This window comes from Halichoerus grypus, chromosome 10 (assembly GCF_964656455.1).
Source record: "Halichoerus grypus chromosome 10, mHalGry1.hap1.1, whole genome shotgun sequence".
Lineage (NCBI taxonomy): Eukaryota > Metazoa > Chordata > Mammalia > Carnivora > Phocidae > Halichoerus > Halichoerus grypus.
In genome coordinates, this window is record NC_135721.1 from 84,240,120 (window position 1) to 84,262,570 (window position 22,451).

Consider the following 22,451-nt stretch of genomic DNA (forward strand, 5'->3'; position numbering starts at 1 on the left):
TCACCACTTGCAAATTCTTCCCACTCTCCGGGACAGCTCTTCAGAACCCAATCCCTCCCTCCCTGGGGACATTAAAGCTCTCCTGAGGCCACCGCAGAACCAAACCTCCCTCACTTGAGCACTTCTTTGTTGTCGCATTACCGTTACCCTCTCTCACCTCCTTTCCCCATACCTCTGGAAGCTTCTTTGGCTGCTCTTCATTACGTGGCTGTTCTTTTCAGAAAACAGGTGTGCCCTCCCAGGGCTTCTTGGGACTTTCCATCACAGCCCAGAAGGAAAAAGAGAGAACTTGAACAACACCAGGACCCTATCAAGGCAGGTGCAGGACGATCCGTCCTCTTCTGTGGCCTGGGGGAACCCGGAAGAGAGGAGAGGACAGGGGCGCTGGGGACAGTCGCCGCCCGGCGGCCGGCAGACAGGCGGGCGGGCATCGCTTCCCTGGGAAAGTGGGCTTCAGAGGGGGGCTCCGGAGTTCCAGAGCATGTATGTCTGTGTGGTGCGGGGGTGGGGCGGGGGGATGTCTAGCCCCGATGTACGAGGAGGGTGGGGGAGAGGACCCTCCACGCCAGGCCCTCCCGAGCCTCGCGGGTCCTAACCTCCACCCAGCGCCAACTTTTTGCTGCTCCCGTTAGATGGCGCTCAAGACTTTCTAACCACTTGTGAAAGTGAGCCTGGTCCGGAACAAAAACACCGCGGGGTGTGAGTGTGAGTGTGAGTGTGTGTGATTGGGAGGGCGCGCGCGAGGCCGGGCACAGGCGCGGGCGTCGCCCTGGCACCACGCGGGGCCCCGTCGCGGGTCAGCCGGGCCTCGGGCGGGAGCGCGCTCCCAGGAGGGCCTCCGCACGGCCAGCCGAGAACTTTCGCCTTCTCCTCGCCCAAGTGGGAAACACTTGGGTTCGCTGCTGGGGCCCTGGCTGCGCTCCCCGAGAGGAGGCGGGCGCCCGGCCGCTGCCTGGGGAAGCCGGCGCGGTGGGCCTGGGAACGCGGGTGCTGGGTACGCGGGAGGAGAGGGCCGGGGTCGCGCCGCGGGGCGAGCTGGGGCGCAGACACCAACCTCGGGGCGAGCTGGGGCGCAGACACCAACCTCGGGACGCGCTCATCACCACCCCTTCCTCCGCCCGGACTTACGGCCCCAGCTCTCGTTTTAAGAGAAGAGGGCAGGTGCGGGGTTTGTCGTCTTAGCCGTTCAAAGGCAACCGTTTAGTGCAAGGTTTAATAAACTTAGTGCGTGCGTACGTCACCAACAACCAAGGGCAAACTTTCTTGCTGGCCCCAATGCAGGTTGAGCCCGAGTGCTGCAGTCTAACAGCCTCCGTTTTTAAAAAGGCCCTGGGTACCCTAGGACGTAAGATGCGATCGCTGATTTTAAAATAACCGATTAGTGATCCAGGTGGGAGCTTTGTCTCCACCACCGAGTGCATCTCTCCTTCCACGCCCTCCAAGAAAAGTGACTCGACGAGAAGGCGCTCCCGTCCCCTGATCCTCTCCTTCAGGTCGGTCTGAGCGGGCCCTGGAGGCGGAGAGGGGGATACGTCGCCCCAACCTCGAGAGCACACAGGAGCCGAGACCTTCCTTTGTGCCTCCCCTCGGCCGTGAACTTTGCCGCGCGGTCCGTTCTCCTTTAAGAAAGTAGCGATCTCTGAATATAACGCCAGCGGCGGCCGGCCAGGCGGAGGGGAGCCGGGGAGCCCACCGGCCCGGGTCCCCGCGCGCGCCGCGACCCAGGCGCACGGCGAGCGCGTCCACACCCGCGGGCCGCGGCGAGAACCCGGTGCTGGCAGGGCGGGGGCTAAAGGGAGCATAGGGCTGGGGAGCAAAGGGGCTAGGGCCGGGGAGATGGGCGCGGGGCGAGCGGGCTGTCGCGTTAATTTCCATAAGAAAGCTGAAATCGCGGTTGGAGGGAGGATTTCTCGCCCCTACCGCCCTCCCCCTAGTCCCGGTTTTCTGCAAGAAGCGGGCTTGGGAGATCAGAGCCCTACGTGTGCGCGCTGGTCTTTGATGGTATTGATAAAATGTGGTTTCAAATGTTGCCCCGACTGCGGCCGGTTTCCTGTCGGTGTGCGGAGTGGAAGGACCGCGCCGGGTGAGTCCAAAGCGCGGGGGAACGGGCAGGAGGAGCAGGGGAAGAGGAGAGGGAGAGCGGCCAGGAGGCGCAGAGCAAGTTCTCCGGTGGGGTTCTCAAAAGGAGAGCCAGGATGAACGAAGATCCCGAGGACAGAAGAGTGTGTGTGTGTTGGGGAGGGGGGGTGATCTGGGAAGAGGGGTCGCGAAGCCGCCAGCCCAGCCGCCTGGCTGGTGGGAAGGTCTGGCCCGCTCCAAAGACCGGGGGAAACTTTTCCTCGCCGCCGCAGACCCTCTTCCTGAGAAGGAATAAAGTGAACTTGCTCAAATACTCGATTCCACGGACGGTTCCGTTGTTCCTGCTTTCGCCTTGAGTCTCTTTTCGGCTTTCTGTGAACAACAGCCATGTGTCCTCAATTCTATAGTGTGTATATATATATATAATCTCCTAGGTACTTTATGATCCCATCTGGAGAAATTAAAACCCAGATCTGTAATGTTTATTCTTAGATAGTTTACAAAAGGCAGGGGAAAAAATGTGTGAGACGCATGTCTGCAAATATAACAAAAGTACTTTCCCTTCTGCTTGAAAAAGTTGCCTGCAAATGGCCTCCCTTTACTGGTTCTGGACCACCTGTACTTCCCTCAAGAAACTAAATGGGGTCAGGGAGAAAGCACCAATCAGATCAAGCAATTCAATACCAGTTATGTCTATTAGTGACTTTATTCCTCATGATGGGAGTGGAGGACTCCAAACCTGCTCAAGGTAATCAAACTGTTTCAAAAGTCTGCTACCTAAGGGTTTGTTTTTGTTTTTGTTTTTTTTACAGCACTGCACCCCAATAAAGGAGGTAAGATACAGGGAATATTTTCAAAAAGTTCTCCAGTAGGTATCCCATAGTCGATGCTGAATATATTTCTTTCAGTAAAGTTTATTGCTACTTCTGATAAATAATGGAGTCCACCTTTCTGGTGGGCATCTAGTTATGCGATGTGTGATAGCTGATGGGGGTTACAAGGTTTGGATGCAGAATTAGGGTGGGAAGGGTGTGTTCTCTCAACAGTTACTCTAGGACTGCTAAAAGCCCTAGAAGATTTTAAGGAGCAAGTGTTTTAAACCTTCAGATGGGGTAATGGATATTGGGATGGCTGGGAGGTGAAGAAGTGAGGGATGGTGAACTCAGGGAGCAAAGGAGAAATAAGGAACTTGGCCTAGGTTTTAAGTTTTCTTTTTTGCTCATGGGTTGAAATGGTTTGGGCCTGTCGAAAGCTGAGCGAGTGTTTGAAAAGTAAAGGTTCGTGAGAAGAGTCTGTTGGTGTAAGGGCTGCTGTGGTTCGGTTACTTTATTACTGGAGAAGGTGGTCAGGATTCCATAGCAAGAAGAAAGGAGGGGGCAGCTTGCAGGGGCTCTGGTCGCCACCATGAAGCAGGTGGGCAAAGCAGCCAGACCATTTTGGTGTGGGTCGCCTCCACTCATTGCCCTAGAATTCAGCCCCTGATATGGGCCTGTCAGGACGTTGGGTGAGTTGGGGCAATGAATTTCGGGTCTGTCTTGTTTGGGCCGTCTCCCCAGCACCTTGGCTCGTGGGGGGAAGCCCACAGCAGCAGCATACATCTGGTTCTGATGTATTTACCAGACTGGTATGGAAATGCCCAGGCTGCGTGGCCGAAACCTGAGCTGCTTGTGACAAGCAAACTCCTCTGCGAAGCGGCGTAAAAGTTTGGATGGTTTCAGAGTGCTGGGTGGCCCCTTCTCTTGATGTGAAGCACATGATCACCCCCTCCCCGTTCTATTTTGTTAGAATTAATTGCCCAGCAGTTAGGGCATCTCACACCTCAGCCAAGGAATACAGCCGAGAAGGACTCCTCCACAGGTAACAGGAGAGCGTGGGATTGTCTAGGACACCTGAAAGGTCCAAAAACCGCACCCGAGTGAAATGGGCCTGGGGTGGTCTCCTTCCACTGATGTGCATGCCTCTTCTGCCTGGCCCTGGCTGTGAGCAACCTACAGAAGACCCTGAGTCCTGAGAGTAAAACTACCCTGGCTTCCTTGAGTGGGCAGCGGACCCCAGAGGTAGATCTTCACAGGACAGCCTCATATGTCAACAACAAATTCCCTGCTGACCCCCAGGACACCATGAAAGAGAAGGCCAGGGCTGGCATGAAGCTCCCCTTACTCTCAGCCATTTGGGCCCTGCCTCCCACTGAGCCTGGCAAGGGGGAGAGGGGCAGGGCTTGGGGACAGGGCTCAGAAAACCCATTGTTCCCGGGCCTTGGGTCAGCGGCAGACAAGCCTGAGACAACAATTCCTGTGAGGAGGGGCAAGGGTGGAGGGTGGAGCTGGCCCTCTGGTCCTCTCTGGCTGTACTACCAGGAGTTCTAGGGCTCTGTGCTAGGAAAAAAGAAAGAGAGAGAAAGAAAAAAAGGAAAAGACCAGAGCTCTCTCCCCAAGTGCCCATGTGAACCATAGGAGGTGGCTCGGGGCCGGATACCAGAGGCCCTTTGGAGCTCGGACCTGCCCTGCCTTCCTTCCCCTAACCCCGCAGGAGGCTCACATCACTGAGGTCTGGTGGGACCTGCTTTCTCAGCAAACCTAGCTGGGGAGTCTGGTCAGATGTGGAGGCAGCTGTTCAAGATGTGAGGTAGGCTGGGGGAAGGAGTTTGATCTGTCTCCTGCACCCCACTAAATACAGAGAAATCTTGTTCCTTAAAAAGAAATGTTAGAGCTTTAAACTTTTCCCAGCCAGAAACCCACCTAGTTTCATCAAGGTCGCTTGTCAGCAACCATATCCCTTCCTGCCTCTTTTTTCTTTCTTTGTGGCCTAAGGTTGCATTTTAGGGGGCTTTATATAATGCTGCTCATGTCAGCAAGCCTCCCTGTCTCCAGCCTCACCCCATCTCCCTGCATGGAATTGTAGTCGGAAACCACACGCACACACAAATTCTCGTTAAAATTTTCTGCTATTCTTCCTGACTGGAAGAGTTGACAAGACATAGACATTAAGTTGCATAAAATACAGTGGACTGATCAGCCAGAATGCATCTCATTTGCACTTGTACGGAGCCAGGGGTAGGAGCTGGTGTCACTCACTGTCTCCAGTCCTCTCCGCCATGCTGGGCTGCCTGGCTGGAATTTTCTAGCAGGCCCCACTGCGGAGGCCATTTGTGAGGTCTGAGCCTCCGTCCAGCCCAGGTCAGCCAAGGGGGTGGGGGGTGGGGGCAGGTTGGGGAGGCAGAAGCCTCTGGAAGCCTGGCCTGAGGGCTTGAGCCAGCTTGGGAAGATCTCCCTCTCTGGGCTGCTCAGGGGGCTGAGAGGCCCTGCTGGCTGGGCGCGGGATGCCCCAGATCTGCAGGGGCTCCCTCTGGGTTGAATGAAAGTAAGGGACACCATGAAGGAGAGGGATGGTCACTGAGCACAGTTTCTACCCACTTCTACCCCTTTCCCCAAGTTTTGTTCTCATTTCCTCTTTTGTCCCCAGTGAAGGGGCGCCTGGGCCTGATAGGTTCCTTCACCTTCTCCTCCTCCTGACCTCAGAGCCTGGGGGCTTCTCCCTTTTCTTTAGTCTCCCTGAGCTCCACTCCTGGGCCCCAGAGTTACCAGAAAAAAATGCCTCTCTCATCCGCTCCCAGGGGCATGTGGTAGCTGCATGGAGAACCTCAGGATCCCTGTGGGGGCACTAGGGTGAAGTTTGGGGTCTTTATGCTGTTTCCCCTCACCACTCACAACCACCCTCCCGCTTTGGTGTCAACTTTTCTGGCCCAAGATGCTGGGGCTTCAGTTCCTATCCACCAATTCCTACCCAGCGCTTGGGCGCTGGGTCACTGCCAGGGTTTGGTGGCGGCAGGAGGCCTGGAGGTCATGGTGATAGAGGGGCCAGAAGAAATGGGGTCCTCTGGGAGCCTCAGTGGGGGTGGCGGGAGGCCCGGGAGTGTCCAAGCTTAGCCTCCGTGAGCACCCCCAAAAGCGTGTCCTGCTTGCTTTCCTTTCAAAGGCCATGGTGACTCGGACATCCTCCAACCCCAGAAGCTCCCCTTTCCTCCCGTGCTCTTCTTGCCCAGCAGGGAGGCTTATGGACTGCTTCTGGGCCTCCACCGCCCCGCCCGACTGCAGCCGGTGACCTTCTCGGGGAAAACCAAGGGCGAAGGATGTTGCCCAAGGAGACCACCGCCTCACCGGGCCACGGGAGGAACAGCCATCGACCAGGCCCTGCGGACCCAGGCGCAGCCACCCACCCATGCCCGCGGCTGCCTACAAGAGCGCAGGGGCCGAGGCTGTGGGGCTGGGCAGCCAGCCCCGCACCATTGACAGCCGCGGCATGTCTGTGGAGCCCGGGGGAACAATCAACGGACTCTAAGTCCCGGGAGCTGGGGACACGCCTGTAAGGTGTGTGATAATTTAAAGATCCTTGGTACTACTTTTGCATGAATCCTTTGTTACAGCTTTGTCAGCTCGCGCGCCTTCAGCAGCTCCCCCTCCCGGGCCCTCCCCCCATCCCCTCCTGCCCCCCCACCCCGCCCCCCTGCGGAGGGGACCTGGCACCAGGGATCTGCCCAGATCCACTGCCCAGCTCCACAGCCCCTCCTGCAAAATGCTTGTCCGTTGGTTGCCATCTCCCCTTCGCGCTTGGGGCAAATGAACACGGTTCCAACCGCCTTTGCCTTGGGAGGCTCTTCTGGAAGAACAGGCTTTCTGACTGTGACCTCGGACTGCTGCAGTGGTGGACTCCTGCTGCTGGCGAATGCGTGGCTCACCTGGCAGGGGCACCTGGGGACTTTGATGGGCACAGCAGGGGGCATGGGGGAAAGGGGGACCTGCTCTCCCAGAGTAAGTGTTGGAGGATTCCTTCAGAAAGAGCAAGGGTGAGGATAACACAGAGCTCGGAACTTACGGCTTCTCCTGGCTTAGGACCACCGGATCCCAGCATCCTTGGGTATGACTGCCCTCCCCTCCAAACCCCAAATTAGGCATGAGTCCTCTTTCGGCCAAAGCACAGCTCTAGGTAGGGTGTAGAGGAGGTGCAGATAAACTCACATGCTTCATCATATATGGCCACGCATTTCCCCATAGATTTCCTCTTTAATTTGTCTTCATTCCTCCTTCCTGGGCTGTTCTGCCTGCGCAGAGCCACTGGGAGAAAAATCAAGCATAAGCACCTCTCCCTGCAGAAGGTTCTGAATGTTATGTAACACTCACACGGGGTTCCTCAGGTTACCATTTTGCCGCAAATCAGCCGGCACATGGTTTTCTGGCCCTGAGGTGGGGGTGAGAGTGTCAGGGTGATGCTAATAGAGAGGTGGGGGGGGGGGCTTCATTCCCTGGAGACTTTTATTCCCCTCCTTGAAGCCCAGTTCAAGGCCCAGGAACAAAGTGGGCAAGTAACTGATCTGTCTTTTGGTCTCTCCTCTCCCTTTTACCCCCTCACTTGCAGGTCCTCCTCTTTGATAAATAGAGGAAAGCCGGTGGGATCAGGTACATATGTAAATAGTGCTGACCTCCGTGGCCCCTCCTCCTCATTGAAAAGCAGAAAGCCCATTTCAGGTGCTGGCTGCCCAGTGGCACCACTGATACCCCCCCAGACTTCACTGGACCCAAGACTCCTTACTCTGCATCCTTCTCTTGTTGAAAACATCCAGGACAACTATTAAATAGTTCTCAGAAGAGTTAAAGACATTTCTCGGGGTCGAAACCTTTTTAAAGCCCTGGAAGAATCTTCAAGGAGTACAAAGTATAATCAGTAGGCCCGCCTGAGCAAGTTTGAAAGACTCCCACCCCCCATCAAATGTTAATGTTCATTAAAAATACTTTGTAGATGATATTGTGTTCATTAATGGGTTTCTCCGCAATGTAACCTACAGATTCTCAAGAGCAAGCTAGTAAGACGTTTATTTTCATTTTGTTAGTTTCTGGGTGATACTACACTTTCTGATTAGACTTATTTAATTTCTTTTTAAAAACTCTGCTGGGGAGTTTTCAACCTTGGAAGTGTAAGTGAAACATAGATGCTCTCCCTCCCAGATTCGTACAGGGGGTGGGGGAGTGGGACAAAACCGACTCACACCTCCGAAGTTGGCCTGTCTGAACCTGGGTAGAGCGAGGACAGCAGGTTTTGGCACCTTTTATTTTGGTGCTGGCACAAAGTGAGCTCTTTGAAATGAATATCTATTCTATTTCAGTGTGCAGTGTTCCAGCCGACTAAATGGGCTTGCCTTCTGCCGAGAGGCAGTCCTGGAGGACACAAGTAATGTGCAATCTCCCAGGAAGCTCTTCATCAGAACATCCCTTGTCCTTTTGTTTTTGTTTTTGTATTAAAAAGATATTTTTGCTTTCCTCTCAGCGTCCGTCCTGTTATTTTGTAGCGACAACAATGAAACATGAACAGTTTATCATCCTTTTTGTCCTTTGTAAACATGTCATGTATTGGGATGTCACAAAGCCCCAGACACACCTCAGCGTGTCCTGTGCTTTTGATGTTTATTTGCTACTCACTGGGTCACCCAGAGACCCACACATGATTCTGCCTTCCCCCCAGATGGTTCTCTCTCCCAAACAAGGCCCCTCTTCCCAACTTGCAGGGACAGGGGATTCACTTAAAGGTAGCTTCTCAAATTAGGAAGGACCAAAGTCAGGTTCTCCAGGGAAGTGGTACTGGTTTATACTGGTATCTGGGCAGCCCTGTGCTAGCATCTCCCCAGGATAACTCCTCTCAAGAAGGAGAGGGAATGGCAGGCACGTTTCCACAGACATTTCTAAAACTATGGCAACTAAGTGAGTTTTACGGATAAAATTCTGATATATTCCCAGCCAGCTCAAGTCATTTAAATTTTAGTTTTGCTCACATGTATAGGCACGCACACGCCAACTAGGATTATGTTACCAGCACATTTCCACTGGACAACTCTGGTGACAGCAACCACGGACCAACAAACTTATTTTCTGAAGAGTGAAGAAGAAAAAAAAAAGCACTCCATACCTTTTAAATGGTTGTTTTATACCGTTTAACACCCCCACAAACAAGAATTGGCTAGACTTCCCTGCTTCTTTTTCTAGGAACAGGTAACTAACCATGCTCTTTCCCCTCCCCCAAGACCCAGCTATTTTTAAAAGCTAAAATTTCTCTTTTCCAAAGGGAGGAAAAGGAACGAATTCCATTAATGAATTACGTACATGGAATGTGGCTTGTCTGGGGCAATTGTATTTGTAAATAAATGGCTTCCTGTTTATTATGTACGTTTTACTGAAAAAAGGAACTCTAATGCCTCTGAGCACTTAACACAGCAAATATTTCAACTTCTGGTTTGATTTCCACTTTTTTTTTTTTTTTTTTTTCTATTCACTAGAAAGAAATCGGGTAAAACTGAGTCAGTGGCGGGGGGGCGGGGGGGGGGTGGTATCTTTACACTGACCGGGGAACTTTACACCTTTGAAGTTCTCACGTTTGCCAAAGCGCAAGGGGGTTTGGCTCCCGGGGAATGTTACTGGAACCAATCTGGAGAGTTTCACTTTTGCCCCTGGATCTTTCTAAAGCGGACCACCGCCTCCTTTTACCGCTTCAAAAGCAAAGCCGGCGCGCGCTCGTCCCTGCCGGCGGACTGGGCACCGACCTGCCGCCTGGCACCTCTGCCTTCCCCTGCGGCTCGCGCTCACCCGCCGCCAGCTCGGTATCGCCGCGCAGGCCCGGGGCCCGCAGTCCCCGGCCGGAGCCGGGGCCGGGGCCGGGGCCGGGGCGCGGGAGGTGACCGGGCCGGGGCCGGGCACACGCAGCCTCCTCCAGCGTTCTCCGGGCGCTCGAGCTTCCCCACACGCGGGAAGCCGAGGCGCGGGCCAAGTGCCCAGGGTTCATCAAACACTCCACCGCCGGGAGCGGCGCGCAGGGCCTGGAGGCCCGAAACTTCCACAAAGCCGCCAGCCTCCTCCTGCCCTGCCCCCGCTCCACAGCTCCGGCTTCCTGGATCTCGGCGCAGTCCCAAACAATGCGACCTACCCGCGCACCAGGCCAGTCCTCTCTGACCCCTATTCCCCCCCGCCGCCCCCCCCTCCACACGTTCGGACTGTATGTAGCAAAGGGTTAGAACCTCATTCTGAGCCAGCGCGTCCCCCTCCAGGCACGGCACCCTTCGGGAAGAGACACAAAGTGCCCCCCCTTCTGTAAATCCCAGGCTCTGGGCTGGGCCAGAGTCTTTGAAGACCCAGGGGGTCCAGCTCCGTCTGTACTTTTCTTCCAGGGTTCCGGGGCTTGGGGCAGCAGGGAGGTGGATCTCCGGGAGAGCCGGGGTCAGCAGGCCCTGAACTCAGCCCCTCTGAACTCTGCGGTCCGCGGAGGGGGAGGCGGTAACCGAATTCCGGGGAGAGGAGGCTGGACCCCAGCACGGAAAATCCGCAAATGTGGAACAGAGGTCGACGGGCATTTCTACCTTGAATTCCCCTATGCGTTCCAAAAAGTGTTCGCCAGGACCTCTGGAACCTGAGCCGACCGACCATCCAAGGAAACTTTCGCAAGTTTTCATTTCTCTCTCTCCTCAGTTTCTTAGGTTTTCTCCAGCCACCGGCCTTGTCGATTGCTCCACCAAGTGCCCTTTAGTCTCTAGGGCTCCCAAGGCCTGAGTATTTCCAGAATTATGACAATAATTGTTATTATCAGGCTGGGGAACGAGCGCAGGATCAGAGGACAGGGGACTGAGGGAGAGAGTAGAGATGTTGATGAAAAGAGATATTTCAACCTGTGTTTCAAAAAAGTTTCAGTTGACAATTATCAGGAACCCCGATAGACAACTCCATTAAAGAAAAAAATTTACTACTGCTCTTGAAAAGCCGTTATTTTTTACATCGCTTTTAGGAAGATAGATGAACAAAACATCGCGTTTCAAGCCATTTTGATCTGTAATTAAATGGCAGGATCGGTTTGTATTCTCCTACGGCTTTTACAGAAGTTGCAGTGATCCAAAGTCGGGTTGCTGTGTCAGAGTGGCATTTTATTAATGAGAATACAAAAAGCTTGCATATTCTTAGCCCTGCTTGAATTTAGTTGCTAAGCAACCGGTGTATGGTAATTCATCCGCGAAATTTAAATCTTTGAGAAAGGATCGTGCGTTTTGCTGAATGGTCGCCACGAGGAAAACAACTTGTGGGACTGGCAGCAGCTGTTACGGCCGGGCCGCCGGCCGGGCCGGGCCGAGCGGGGATCGGGCCACCCCACCGTGACCGCCACCGCCCCACCTCGGCGCCCGGCCGGCCCTGCGTCCCAGAGAGAAGCTGGGCTTCTGCCGCCCGCTGCCCCGGCGCTGCCCTCCTCCGCTCCTCGGGTCCCCATTTCCACTTGAGGCAGGCCCTGCACCTGAGCAAGCCATCTGCATCCCTAGGGCTTGAGAGTCCAGGACGCGAATTTCCGCAGCCCCCCTCCCCTCCCCAGCACCCACAGGCACGCGTCGCGAGGGCGCGCGCGCGCGCGCACACACACACACACACACACACACACACACACACACACACACTAGTGCGCACACACCGTGCGGCCGCGAGAATGCCAGTTGCCCTCTTCCCAGACCCCTCTGAGGTCACTTCCAGAGCCAACTCTTCCTTGAGGAAGATCCGACACATAAGACTCATAAAGAACGCAGCCCACAGCCCTCCAGAAGGCCAGGCGGCCGCCGCTGGCCGGCAGTGACATCATAGGCTCCTGCTCGCCACGCTCGCGCCCACATTTTAGGATACAGGAACAAACACGGATGTGAAATCAAGAATGAAAGAGAGCGTAATCTAATTAATAGGCCATGAGCCAGGCTAACAAAATCAAAGAATCTGATTACACAAGTACCCCTCTTGCTATCTCCGCTCCCCCACCCCCACCCAGGTCTTCCAGCCTTCGCACTATTTCCTTTCCTAGACTGGAAAGTTCAGGCAAACCCAGAGCCCTCTGATTTCCTTATGGAAATCAAGATCAAGCCCACGGTGGGGCTCCAGCAGTCGGGAGGTCACGTGGGTGACCTTCAGGCCCTCGGAACAGCCGCCCTGAGGAACTGAGATGACCAAGTGAACTACAGAACCCGGAGAGCTGGAGAGGTGGTCCCCACACTTCTGACGCGCCTCACTCTTACCAACATCAGCAACAGCAACACCTGTACTGAATGCTCATGCTGTCAGTAACGGGACTAGCAGAGAGAGGTTCTTCACTCACAGCCATTTCAAGAAGAACTATTTTTGAAAAACAAACATAACACAACTCTTTTTTTCTAATCACCTTGCTTCCGAGTGACTGATAGCCTCGAAGTCTTAACTCTCAACACCTTTCCCCCAGCATAGATGTCTGAGCACAGCCAGGTATTAGGTTTTATCACTGATACACAGCATCTGTCCTAAGCAGTCCAGTCAGTCACGTGCAATTCATGAAAGAAGAGAATTCTTTCATTTCTATCCTTCTGCCTTGAAAAAAACCAGGTCCACCTCCTAAATAATTAATTTCAAGTCTGCATCCAGTGCCAATACTTGTTGCATCCATTTTAGAGTTTGATTAATTACCCTGGAACTTGGGCAAACTAAACTCCATGTGGAGAGAATGTTTCTTCCTTCAATTTAGTTCTGAAAGCTACAAGTTATTGATGGCTCTTACTCTATTTACATACAATTTGGTGCAAATATGCCCATATCTTAAAATGCATTTTGTATAAATATATAAAAGTGTCATTTTTGATTTAGCTTGAAGAGGTTGATCATTTATTACAAAAATAAACGAATAAATACAACAATATATTGTTGCTTCCAACAGGATAAATACTTTACAAATATATAATTTAAAAAACAAATTTAATTGTTAAAATTATTTAAAATATTACACTTATCGATAAAACTATCAATTGTATATACTGCATTTAATATTAGAACCAATTATTCTCTGAATGTTGAAAACCATTCATACAAAACAGATTATGAGCATGGTAATAAGCAAACACTGGAGGCTACAGGGAAGCAGAGGGAATCTCTAAGATCAATAATGAACAGTTCTATTTTGGAACAAAGAAGTAGTCCTTGGCTAAGTACTTAAAAAAAAAAAAAAAAGGCAGAGCAACAACAGTAAAGTGACTATTTTTAAATACACCTTGAATGATTTATCGCCCAGACTTGCAGGGGAAGATGGTTGGGTGAATGAGGTGACAGGGGCTTGGACAACTGGTCAGGAGCCACAGGACACTGCAAACTATAAATGGGCCTAGCTCCGGATTAGCCAGATTGATGGAACAGAACTTTGTCACTTTCCTTTGGGTTGGAAGGGGAGGAGGGGGTGGATTGAAATGGAGGAAACAAATGGGCACTTTACGAAGCACAAGACACTTGCGCTGCAAAGGAACACAATGACCAAATTCATTAAAAAGATCTGGTGATATATAACAATATTTTCATTATTTACATGTGTAACAATATAAGCCTTAGCACAAAACCTCTCAGTTATAGCTGCCCTCTTTTGTTTTTCAACCATGAATTTCATTTTGTAAATACATTCAAAGGGTTGATTTAAAAAAAAATATGGTGTGCAAGTATGAGCTCACTTTTAAAAACGCAAAATGATGAAATAAAATGGGCTTTCTTTCTCATCTTCTCCAGTGAAAAGTTACTCTGCTACCCCTAAATCTGGGCTCCTTCCAAAGTAATCAGCAAAGGTTGCTTTTTAATAGAAAACAGTGTGAAATCTAATGTTAGTTCTTTTGTTGTCAGCCAAATCAAGTAAGCAAATACCTCCTAAAATTTTAAATAGACCCATTCTCTCTCTAATCAACCACTACCATTCCTGTAGGGAAAATAGGATTTCATCTCACATGCCAGTAGTATCCACCATATAAAAACCACCACACCCAATCCTCAGCTTTCTCATAAGGCCTTCTTTGCTTGCCCCCGTAGCCCCTCAAAAAAATGATGAAGTTTGTCCCCACTCCCGAACCCCACTCCAGGTTGTAAATTTGCTGGGCAGAGAGATTACAATAGCAAGAGAAATAGGAAACAAGAACGCAAAGAAAAGTAAATTGTGGTTTCTTGTTTTCATTTTTTTCCTTCTCTCTGTTTAATAAATATGGCCTTTTTCAGATTTCACAAATCAAAATGATTGTGATTTTTAGTACGATTTGGTGTTTAAAATAATGCAACCCAATACATGGCCATCTGGCTGGGCTTCATTTATGAAAGTGACACAGGGTCTGTCTGGAAGAAATGACTGTTTCTTGTTGCTCTCACAGTTTTCCGGGTTTTTTAACCCCTGCATCGATATCAGAGGAAGAGAGAGGAAGATGAGAGAAGGCAGAAAGTGAGTGACAGCCAAATGAGATTAAGAGGAAATTAATCCATAAAATCATTGCTTTATCACTCCCAAATACTTTTTTTAAGTACAATACGAAGGGACTCAACTGAGCAGAGCCTTTTGAGTCTGTCTATAGTACTCACAACCTGAGGCATTATACTTTCATTTTCCCACATTGTAAATATTGATACATTAACTTGATAAATGTGACCGCTCTGCAGGGTGTAGCTAAAGAGTGATCAAAAAAAGCTCAAAGCCCCAGCACCAGTAAAGAAGATACAGAATCATACTGGGGAAAGACCGGAACACAGAAATGTGGAGTCTTAAGTCTGAGCTGGTAATCACACTGAGGGTAATGCAGTGTGGCCCATAGTCAGGATTTTAGAACTACATTCTTCCAGTATAAGAAAAACAAACAAAACAAAACAAAAAACCAAAACAGCTTAATAATTTAAACTGAATTGCATATAGTTATTAATGGGAAGTAATTAATATAAAAATATTTTATAGACTTGTAAGCTTTTCTTTACAACTATTAGTCTTCAGAAAAAGAGGAAAGAAACTTAGCAGTACGGTTGGGGGGACGGGAGAGAAAAGAGAGGCTAAACTTGGGTGGGGGGAGAGCTCTGTATTAACCATTAATAACCAGTTGGCACATTTTTACTGGTGCTGTAGTCCAATCTTCTGGGAAAGATGATAAAGGACATCTCCAAGAAAAGGACTAGTCTTTAGACAATCTCACCTAAAAACACCCACTGAAACCAAGGGAGAGAAAAATGTTGTGAGATTTATGGATTAACAAGGAGTGACAACTATGTTAAAGTACTAGCGGTTTCTGTCATGTCTGTCCTTTACTCTCTATTTCCAAATATACCTTAGGTGGTGCTAAGTGCTATCACTTAAGGATTTGCATTAGTAAAAAAATATTTTCTAAAGAAATCTTTTCTTCCCACATAGCGTTTATGCATCAGACACAGACTATTTCATTCTAACAAATTTATTTTCTCGATCAGCTCTTACGGAATCACTACTCAAATTAAATTACAATCAAATGATCACATCAAAAGATACCCTTACTACCTAGCAACTGTCCATATTTTCATTTCATTTTGATTTGTGCTCGTCTGAAAAAAACACGTAATACAAGATCTGGGGAAAAATAAATTACCGTTTTGCAGCAGTTCATAAGTATTCTGAATAAAATATTAAAAGAAGTCATTTAATGAAAATATAAAGCAAATATTTTTAGATCAACAACGGATCTAACAATTCTATATTGCCGTCTTTTGAAAAGTCTGTTTATTAAAACCTACCAAAAACACTGCTTGGAAATGGCAGTATTATATAATCACATCCACAGCACCCATTCAATCAAAGTTGGCAACGGATTGAGGAGAGAAGTCCAGAGAAGTGCATCAGCTGGTGCTCAGTCCTTCTAAATCTCTTTATCTGAGTCAGTCCAGAAATAAAAAATAAAAAATATTAATAAAAAAAATATTAGCGGTGGAATCTTTAGGCCTCATCCACCCGAGTGACCGCCATTAAAGCCGGGGTTGGTGGCGGGGCCTCGCTCCGCGCCCAGTCCGCCCGCCCTGCCCAGGACTCGGCCGGGCCTCTCCCACTCCTCGGAGGACAACCCCTTCTCCCTTGCCCATCCCTCTGCTCTTTCGTGATGCTTTATTTCCAAGGTTACTTTGAGGATACTTTTTCTTTTGGCTTTGCTATTCAGTCTGTTAATTTCAGAAGCTGTGAATATTTCCTTTTTTTTTTTCTTCCTGAAGACTGTTCTTTGTTTTCTCCTTCCCATTTCATAGTCAATTTGTCCCCAAATGACTTTAACATGGCCAAGAAAAACAGGGCCCCGAGCACAGAGTCAACCCCTGATTAAACCCGGTGCCTCTGCTTTCTTTCAGGTCGCTCCCAGGAAAGAAAGTTTCGGTAGATCACTTTAGGCAGCCCTTTGGAGGGGGGAGTGAGTGAAAAGGAGAGAGGGGTGCTTTTTTTTTTTTTTTTTGCCTTTTTTTTTTTTTTTTTTTTTAAAGAGGCGAGGACGAGGCAGGTGCTAGGTGCTGTCCACCGTTGCCGTGTAGGACTTCCTAGGGTGGGAAAAACCCTCATGAGTGCAGTTTTGGTGCGCTAGGCATCTTCACCCTTCTTTAAAAAGAAAAAGAAAAACAAAAAGGAAACACCACCACAGTATAAACGAGATCTCATGATCGCCTCCTTTTTCTCTTCCGGTTTTGTTTGTTATATATATGTATATAAAACAGTCTGGGTATTTATTACGCTTTTGTTTTGTTTTGCCCCTCCTTCCTTGGACTTGAGAAATGTCTCCTTGGTTCGTCTCTCTCTCTCTTTTTCCTCCAAGGCCGGGCATGTTTGTCTTTGGGCGGAGGGGAGGGCGGCGGACCGGCCCGGGCCCGGTGCGGCCCCAGTGCGGGGTTGGCGCTGCGGCGGCTGCGGCGGCGGCGGCGGCGGCGGCGGCGGGGGTTGGTGGCGGTGCTGACAGCGGCTGCGGAGGCGGCGGCGGCGGCCCTCTTTGCGCTGCGCCCCTTGCCTTCACTGCACGCTCGTCTGCAGTCCGTGGTGCGGCGGCGGCGTGTCGGCGCTCACTGTGCCCACCTGCGAGTAGACGTCGTCGGGCGTCTGCTGTTGGATCCCGGGCGGCGTCATGCGCTTCTCCTTTTGGCGCCGGTTGCAGAACCAGACCCGCACAACCTCCTTCTCGAGCTGCAGGCTGTCGGCCAGGTTGGTGATCTCCTGCGCGGAGGGCTTGGGGCACTTGAGGAAGTGGCTCTCGAGCGCGCCCTTGACGCTCACCTCGATGGAGGTCCGCTTCTTGCGCTTGCGGCCCTGCGCCGCGATCTTGTCGATGCTCGTGGGGCTGCCGGTGCTCGAGTCCGCCTCCTCCAGCCACTTGTTCAGCAGCGGCTTGAGCTTGCACATGTTCTTGAAGCTCAGCTGCAGGGCCTCGAAGCGGCAGATGGTGGTCTGCGAGAACACGTTGCCATACAGCGTGCCCAGCGCCAGCCCCACGTCGGCCTGCGTGAAGCCGAGTTTGATGCGCCTCTGCTTGAACTGCTTGGCGAACTGCTCCAGGTCGTCCGACGTCGGCGTGTCCTCGTCCGAGTGCGGGTCGTGGCTGTTGAGTCCGGGCCCCGCGCCGCCGCCGCCGTGGTGCGGAGGCCCCTGCGCGTGGTGCGGGTGAGGCGGGTGCGGGTGCGCGTGGTGGTGGTGGTGGTGGTGGTGCTCGGCCAGCTCGGGCGTGTCCCCGCGCACCAGCCCCGGGTGCACCAGGCTCTGGGCGCCGCCGCCCGCGCCGCCGCCGCCGCCGCCCGGACCCGGGGGCGCGCTCAGCATGCCGTTCACCGTGAAGCCCCCGGGCTGCGAGTAGAGCAGACTCTGAGGCGGCGGCTGCTGGCCTCCGGCCATGGACGGGAGGTGTGCGGCGGCGGCGGCGGCGGCGGCGGCTGCGGCTGCGGCTGCGGCGGCCCCCCAGCCCCCCGGGTGGCCCTGGTGCGGGGGCGGCGGCGGGGGCCCGAGGTGTGGCGGCCCGCGGTGGTGCAGCGCGGTGCCCGCGTGCAGGTCGTCGCGTCCGGAGCCGCCCTTCACGTCGGGTCCCTGCGGCGGCGGCGGCGGCGGCGGCTGCGGCGGCTGCTGGGGGCTGCCGGCCATGCCCACGGCGCTGCCAGACCACGGCGAGCTCGCCTCCACGGCGGCGGCGGCAGCGGCGGCGGCGGCGGCGGCGGCGTGGGGCAGGGCTGTGACCCACTGGTGCGCGTGGCTTAGCATATGGCCGCCGTTGCTGGCGGCCATGGCCCCCTGCATGAAGTCGCTCTGGACCATCTTGACGGAGGACGGGTCCCCTCGGTAGGCGCCCGAGGTCACGGCGGCGCTGCCGGGCTGCATGCCGCCCCCGCCGCCTCCCGCGCCGCCGCCGCCGCCCCCGCCGCCGCCGCCCCCACCGCCGCCGGCTCCCGCCGCGTCCGAGTGTACAATGGAGCCGGCCGCCAGCAGGCTGTTCCCCGGCAGGTAGGGGTTAGAAGCCGCCGTGGCCATGCCGCTCCGCTCCCGCCACCCCACCGCCGCCACCACCGCCGCCGCCGCAGCAGCAGCCGCGGCCGCCGCCGCCGCCGCCGCCGCGCCCCCCCGCCTCCCGCCTCCTCTCCCCCCTCCTCCCCCGCCCCCGCCCCGGGCCCCGGCCGGCCCCGCCGCCTTCGCCGCCGCCTCCTCCTCCGCCGCCTCCGCCCCCGCCGCCGCCGCCGCCGCCGCGGCCCCCGGCTGCAGCTGCAAGGCCGCTCGGCAGGGCGCGGGGGTCGCCGGCCGGCCTTGGTCAGCAGCAGCAGCAGCAGCAGCAGCAGGAGCAGCGCTCTGGGGAGGGGGGCTCGCTTCTCGGAGCGCGCTCCGTGGCCGCCCCCTTCAGGGGGGGTCGTGGCCGCCCCCCAGCCCCGGCGCGTTCCGCTAGCTCCAGCGGGGCTCACCCGGCGGGGCGCGGGCCTGCGCTCCGGGCTCTTTGGCGGGGCGCGCCGGCTCCCGCTCCTCCTGCTGTCCTCCGGCGAGTGCGGACTCTGCCCCGGCGCGGGGCTCAGTCCACCTGCTAAGTGAAGATTTCACGGCAGACAACAAAGAAAGCAGCCGTTCCTTTCTTCCTTAACCAAATTATGGATGACCAGCAACCGGACCGCTCCTTCCCTTGCCCGCTCTCTTCTCTCCTCCTCAGGAACACATTTCACTGGTTTTCCTTTAGAGTAGTAAAACTTTTTTCGTCCTTGAAGGCGTGGTGATGCTGGCTGCTCGCGTGTGCGGAGAGGAGAGGCGGGCTCCTGCTCTCCTTCTCTGGTCCTTTCAAGTTTTGTTCTGTCCTAGGAAAACTTCTTGCGATGGTGCATTTCTCTGAAGTTGCTATTGCCGGAGCTCTTGGTTGCCTCTGAAACAAGAGTCCTTTTTCATTCTCCTCGCAACAGTCACAGTCTGATGCGACATCTTTCCTTTTGGGCAGAAATTAGGAAACAAATATAACAAGGAAAAAATTGAACAGGAGAAAAATGAGGTCGAATGGCTCTGTTACCTTGTTGCTGACGGTTGGGGTTGGTGTTTTATTTTTTTCCCAGCAGTTGTCTGGAGGAGGAGGAGGAAGAAGAGTGCATTGGTGGAGGTGGAGGTATGTGTGTGCATATAGGGGATCCTTGATACACAACCAACTCCAGCGGGCACGTTGCACGGCTCGTAGAGTGCACCGACGGCGCTGGCGCTGGCCGAGCCGGAGCGGAGTTGCAGCGGGAGCTCGCTCTGCGCCCTCGTTCGCGCTCTCTCTCCCTCTCTCACTTTCCCTCTCCCTCCCTCTCTCTCTCTCTCTCTCTCCCTCTCTCGCCCGCCCGCTCTCGCTGGGATCTGACAGTTCGCTCTCTGTCCCTCCCTCTCAGAGCAGGGACTGTCGAATGTTTACCCTCCGCCGCGAGCGCGCACCCACCACCACACTTTCCCAAATACAAGGAAGTCGAGCACCAGGGCCCCCGCTGATTGGCTACCCGCTGGGTGATTGGCAGGCCCAGAATGACTGGCTCAGGACGCGCGGCCCCCCTTCCGGCCGTTCCGATTGGTTGCTTTTTAATTTAGGCAGAGCGTCGTAGAAGCTGGAAATCTGTCGTCCCCCCCACCCCCGCCCAGCCTCCCTCCCCCTCTCCACTTTCTCCTCTCCGCCCCTCCCCCGCCACCCCCTCCGCCACATCTTAACTCTTAGTGTCCGGCCGAGAGGTTGGCGTTCTCTCCGCGGCTCAGGGCATTCGTTACCAGTCTGGGAGGGGGGATGAAAGGGGAGAGAAAAGGGAGGGAGGAATGGGAGAAAGGGGGGGGGGGTCGGGTTAGAATCAGAAGGAAAATGAAGAGGGGAAAAAAATCATGAAAAATAGCAACCTACCCACTTCACCTAGTACTGCGTTGTGTTGCCGCCCTCCCCGCCCCCCACCCCATCCCAGAGATTTGTAAAGCGCGCGGCATGGATGCACCATTCACGCTAATACCTATAGGCTGATGTATCCCCAGTGGTTTCAAAGTTTCCTTTTTCCTTCACCAGCCGGCCCCCGTCTCTGTCTCGGCGGGGGTGGAAAGGGAGAGCTCGCATCGTCAAGGGCTCGGGTCGTGGCCACGCTCCTTGGAGATCCGCCGCCGCAACTTTCCGCAGCCGCTTTGCGCCGGCGGCGTCCCCCTTTGTTTAAGTTCTCGGATGCCATCATCTGGGAAACCTGCAGCCCAGGACCAGCGCGGTGCCCGCGCGTGCGAGACGGACCGCTAGCTGCCGCGGCTCGCTCTCTCCCCCACCCCCTCTCTGCCTCTCCGCTCTCCCTCCCTTCTTCCCTCCCCCCTCCTCTGGGATTCAAGCAAGTAGCGAGCGTGTCCTTGTGTGTTTGGAGGGTGCCGGTCAGCAGAGCCCTGCGATGTATTTGAAAAGCTATCAGCTCGACCTTTCCCCATAGATCCATCGTAAGTGTATTCCACCCCAATGGCTCCGGGAATTCCCACTGCAGCAGGAGCCGGCCTAAAGAACCAGGATCCACTAGCCGCGCCCTCCACCGCTTACATTGTGCGTGTGTGTGCATATGTGTGTGTGTGTGTATATATATACATATATATATATACATATATATATATATATAGTGTGTGTGTGTGTATATATATATATTTTTTCTCCCTCTATGGTTATTAGTGGTGTTTTGCTTGCTCGCTATTCTTAGACACAGTGGTGCTTTTTCTTTCTTTTCTGTTTCAGATGGGTTTGCGTAGTGGATGGGCTGGCGGCGACAAACGCTTTCTCAGCCCCAGCCAGGCTGAAAGAGTTAAGGGGGACGGGAGGGGGCGCGCGCAGGGTAGGCGGGAGAAGCGGGGGTGGGGGGACGCGGCCAAGCGGAAACGCTGCACAGAGGAACCTCAGCGAACCAAGAAAAAAGAGAAAGTGGCAACGAAAACAAGGGCAAATTGAACCCTCCTCGGGGATTTCCAATGAACTAACCCAACTCGGACATTCAATAAATACATCGTTCCTAATGAGTGTGCGTGGGCGTGCGCCCCGCACCCCTGGCTGCGGGTGCGCGGGCCCTGCGCCCACCGCCCCCAGCCTGCTCCTGCAGCCCGCAGTCCCGAGCTCCAGCGGCGCCCGCCGCCGAGCGGCGGCCCTGGAGGTAGATGCGGAGCCGCCGGTGTGCTCCGATTAAGCTGTGAACGGGGCTGCCCTCTCCCGATGAATAATTCCTCTGGCTGAACGCAGTTAGGTGAACTCAGTTAAAGCCAGAGCTCTCCAGCCCAGCCGCAAGCTACGCCTTTGCGTGATCTCAAGATTAACAGTAGACGCGTAGGATTTCTGTAGGATCTCGTCCAGCTCCTGATTGCCGGGTGAGAGATACCGCCGTAGGTAGGTTTTTAGCAAAGCCATTATTGCTAAGGTACAGATCTGAAAGGCAGCGGTAACCAAACCCCAAACACAACGGATTTTCCCCCCTCTACGTCCCCCTAACGTTCCTTTTTTATATTTATGTATGTGTATATGTATATATAAAAGATGAAACACAGATTTCATTGAATAAATCTGAGATCTCCAGGTGCAGACGTTTGAATAGTCGGTGCCAGCACCCCGTGTTTTCCTTTCCTGCCGATTTTGCTTGGATCCGGCTCAAAAACCGAGAGAGTCTCGTGGTTTTGTTTACACTGAATGGGGAGGATAGGAACAGAGCCATGGGGCCGCCTTTCATTAATATACAGTGAGGATTTTGTCTAAATTACTGCTATGAATTTCACAGTACACGCTTTCAAAGGCAGTCTCAGGTGGCCTGATGAAACGTGATAGCGCCTCTGCAAACAGATCCACTTTCTTTCTTTTCAAGGAGGGTGTGTGTGCATATGGGAAGCCCCCCAAAACGTTGTGCTCCTCGATAACAGAAATACACTTCTGTTCCGAGGTCTGTCCCCTTCGTCCTCCCCCCTTTCCGCGTACTTAGTTCTCCCGAGCTCCCCAGCCTCCCCCCACCCAGCCCCACCCCATCCGCCCCCTCCCTTTGCCGAGTGTGATTGTTTTGTCTGGAAAAAAAATCCAAAGTATATAACAAGGGGAGAACAGT

At 53.5% G+C, this 22,451-nt stretch overlaps 1 protein-coding gene and 3 long non-coding RNA genes across 7 annotated transcripts in view; 2 read left to right on the forward strand and 2 right to left on the reverse strand.

Moving 5' to 3' along the window:
- Window positions 1-1,817: 1,817 nt before the first annotated feature.
- On the forward strand, window positions 1,818-8,393 carry LOC144379243 (uncharacterized). 3 transcript variants are annotated; one of them, XR_013441895.1, is made up of 5 exons: window positions 1,818-2,083; window positions 2,892-2,912; window positions 6,055-6,446; window positions 7,492-7,936; window positions 8,237-8,393. It is a non-coding gene; the product is annotated as an uncharacterized LOC144379243 (long non-coding RNA). The 3 variants fall into 3 exon arrangements; XR_013441894.1 differs by having other exon boundaries at window positions 7,492-8,393; XR_013441896.1 differs by lacking the exon at window positions 7,492-7,936.
- Window positions 8,394-16,830: 8,437 nt separating this feature from the next.
- POU3F3 (POU class 3 homeobox 3) lies at window positions 16,831-18,441 on the reverse strand. The gene has a single exon (XM_036096549.2). It carries the CDS (start codon window positions 18,400-18,402, stop codon window positions 16,903-16,905), a length of 1,500 nt encoding a protein of 499 aa, XP_035952442.2. The 5' UTR covers window positions 18,403-18,441; the 3' UTR covers window positions 16,831-16,902.
- Window positions 18,442-18,615: 174 nt separating this feature from the next.
- On the reverse strand, window positions 18,616-20,652 carry LOC118538546 (uncharacterized). The gene is made up of 3 exons (XR_004918674.2): window positions 20,364-20,652; window positions 20,078-20,137; window positions 18,616-19,331 (listed from the first exon to the last, which is right to left on the reverse strand). It is a non-coding gene; the product is annotated as an uncharacterized LOC118538546 (long non-coding RNA).
- A 736-nt stretch (window positions 20,653-21,388) lies between these two features.
- LOC118538545 (uncharacterized) overlaps window positions 21,389-22,451 on the forward strand; it is a 109,042-nt gene continuing 107,979 nt past the window's right edge. Inside the window, exon 1 of one of the 2 annotated variants that reach the window (XR_013441901.1) lies at window positions 21,389-21,729. This is a non-coding gene — a long non-coding RNA (uncharacterized LOC118538545). Of the gene's footprint in view, window positions 21,749-22,451 lie in introns of both variants that reach the window. The other variant, XR_013441898.1, reaches the window with a different exon arrangement.